Source organism: Empidonax traillii, unplaced genomic scaffold (genome assembly GCF_003031625.1).
Source record: "Empidonax traillii isolate 1590-97213 ecotype Southwest subspecies unplaced genomic scaffold, ASM303162v1 scaffold6231:size32910, whole genome shotgun sequence".
In the NCBI taxonomy this organism is placed as follows: Eukaryota; Metazoa; Chordata; class Aves; order Passeriformes; family Tyrannidae; genus Empidonax; species Empidonax traillii.
The window spans coordinates 1-1,987 of record NW_020961424.1 but is presented as its reverse complement, the minus strand read 5'-3'; the positions used below and the strand labels follow the sequence as shown (position 1 = coordinate 1,987).

The 1,987-nt window shown below is 64.4% G+C and overlaps 1 protein-coding gene across 1 annotated transcript in view; it reads left to right on the top strand.

Annotated features, from left to right (window-relative positions):
• The window catches only part of LOC114073369 (methyl-CpG-binding domain protein 1-like), a gene marked incomplete at its 3' end in the record, with an annotated part of 20,685 nt that extends 18,721 nt beyond the window's left edge, over positions 1-1,964 (top strand). The window contains exons 10-14 of the mRNA XM_027911134.1: positions 84-131; positions 210-266; positions 355-420; positions 1,190-1,354; positions 1,818-1,964. Coding sequence (XP_027766935.1) covers positions 84-131; positions 210-266; positions 355-420; positions 1,190-1,354; positions 1,818-1,964 — 483 coding nt within the window. The remainder of the gene's footprint in view (positions 1-83; positions 132-209; positions 267-354; positions 421-1,189; positions 1,355-1,817) is intronic.
• Between the last annotated feature and the right edge of the window lie 23 nt (positions 1,965-1,987).

Below are 1,987 nucleotides of genomic sequence, written 5' to 3'. Positions count from 1 at the left end.
CCCTCCCTCTCCACCCTGGGGTGTCCCCCTGCCCCCCGCTCTCCTCAGTCCCCCCACAACCCCCTCTCCCCGTGTCCCTCCAGAAATCAAAGGCAGCCAAGAAGACCCAGAGCCCCCAGGCCCTGACAGAGGTGAGTGTGGGACCCCCGTGGGGTGGCAGGGCCAGGACCCCTGGGTGTCTCCCCCTCACCCGTATCTTCCTCCCCCAGAAGTGGAAGCCCCCTGTGGAGCGAGAGCCCAGCGACGCCCCCGGCACCAGGCACAGGGTGAGTGGGCCCCCCCAGATACCTCTGGGCCCCCCTAGACACCCCTGGGCCCCCACCTTGCCCCCCACTGACCCCCCTCCTCCCCCAGAAGCCGCTGACCAAGGGCAAGGAGAAGAAGAAGCCCGGCCGACCCCCCAAGCCCTCCGGGCCCCGGGTGAGTGACAGCGTCTGGCCCCGCCCCCTCGGACACGCCCATACCCCCTTGGCCCCGCCCCTTCGAGCCCTGGCCCTGCCCTCGGAGCAGCTATTAATGGAGCCGTAATGTTCCTAATAGTGCGGCCTTCATAAATTGGGACAGGTTTGGGGTTCAGGTGATGCAAAAGGGGGGGCTGCAGGTGCCGTAATACTCGTGATAGCTGTACCAGGAACTAATGTCAGGCTTCACCCCCTGGAATAGTGGGGTGCAGGTACCAGAATGATTTTATGAGCTGTTCCCAGGCTGAATGTTGGGGCTCGGTGCATTCAAACTCCATAGGGGTGTGGCTACTGTAATACCCCTAGTGCTGGGGCTGTCACATCCCAGGAGCATCTCCATGGCTGATAGTGCGATTGAGGTACCGTAACGCCCCTAATAGTGGGGCTGAGGCACCACAAGATGACTAATAGGGTGTTCGGTAACCATAACATCCTTAATAAGTGTTCCAGACACAACATCAGGATCCAAGGCACTGTATTAGTGGGGTGTAGATACTGTAATGACCCGCATTGTGGGGTTCAGATAGCCCAGTGCCCCTAATAGCTGCTCCTTCCTAATTAACCTGTGGCTTCAGCCTAACCTGCTGTTGTCGCTTTGCTGCCGTAATGCCCCTAATACTGCACCCCCCCCGCTACCGTAATGCTCCTAACAGCTGCTCCTGCACTGACAGCCCTGGGGGTGCCCTGGGGGGTTCCAGGGGTCCCGGGTGACCCCTGTCTCTCCCCAGCGGGGGGTGAGGAGCAGGGCCAGCCGGCGCTGTGGGGTGTGTGCGGCCTGTCGGCGCCCGGCCGACTGCGGCCGCTGCGACTTCTGCCGGGACAAGCCCAAGTTCGGGGGGCAGAACCTCAAGCGCCAGAAGTGCCGCTGGAGGCAGTGCCTGCGCTGTGCCATGGTGGGTGCCCGCCCCTGCTTCATCCCAGTGACTTCCCAGTGCTTCCCAGTAGCCCCCAGCCACAGCCCCTCCGCCCCCTTCCCAACAACCCACCACCTTTTGTCGGGGGAAACTGAGGCACGAGCAAGGCTGGGGTTGCCCCAATCCCCTCAGTGCTGGGTGGGACCAGTTCAGACCAGTATGGACTAGCTGGAGGGGAAAGGGGGGGGTTGGTTGGTACCCAGGTGGTGCCTGGACATCTGGGTCCTGTTTTGGGGGGGTCTCTTGAACGCCTGGGTCCTTTCTGCATTGCTTGGCTTTGGAGGGACTCACCTTGGGTCCCTTTGTAGGGGGGGAGGGGGGGTCCTTGGCCACCTGGGTCTCCCTGAAGGGGTTGTTCCCTTCCCCCCTCCCAATCCACATCCCCCCTTAAATTAGGGTGCAACACCCCCCCACCCGCACTGAGGTCTCTCTCCTGGCGCAGAGGCGGCTGCTGCCGGTGTGGGGGGGTCGCTGGGGGACCCCCTGGAGCGGCCGCCCCCTCCCCCCGTCCAGGCCCCGCCGCCGCTGGCCCCCCCGGCCCCCCCGCGCCGCTGCCCGGAGCCGCCGCCTGCCCCGCCCCCCCCACCAGGTAACAGGACCCCCCCTCCGTCA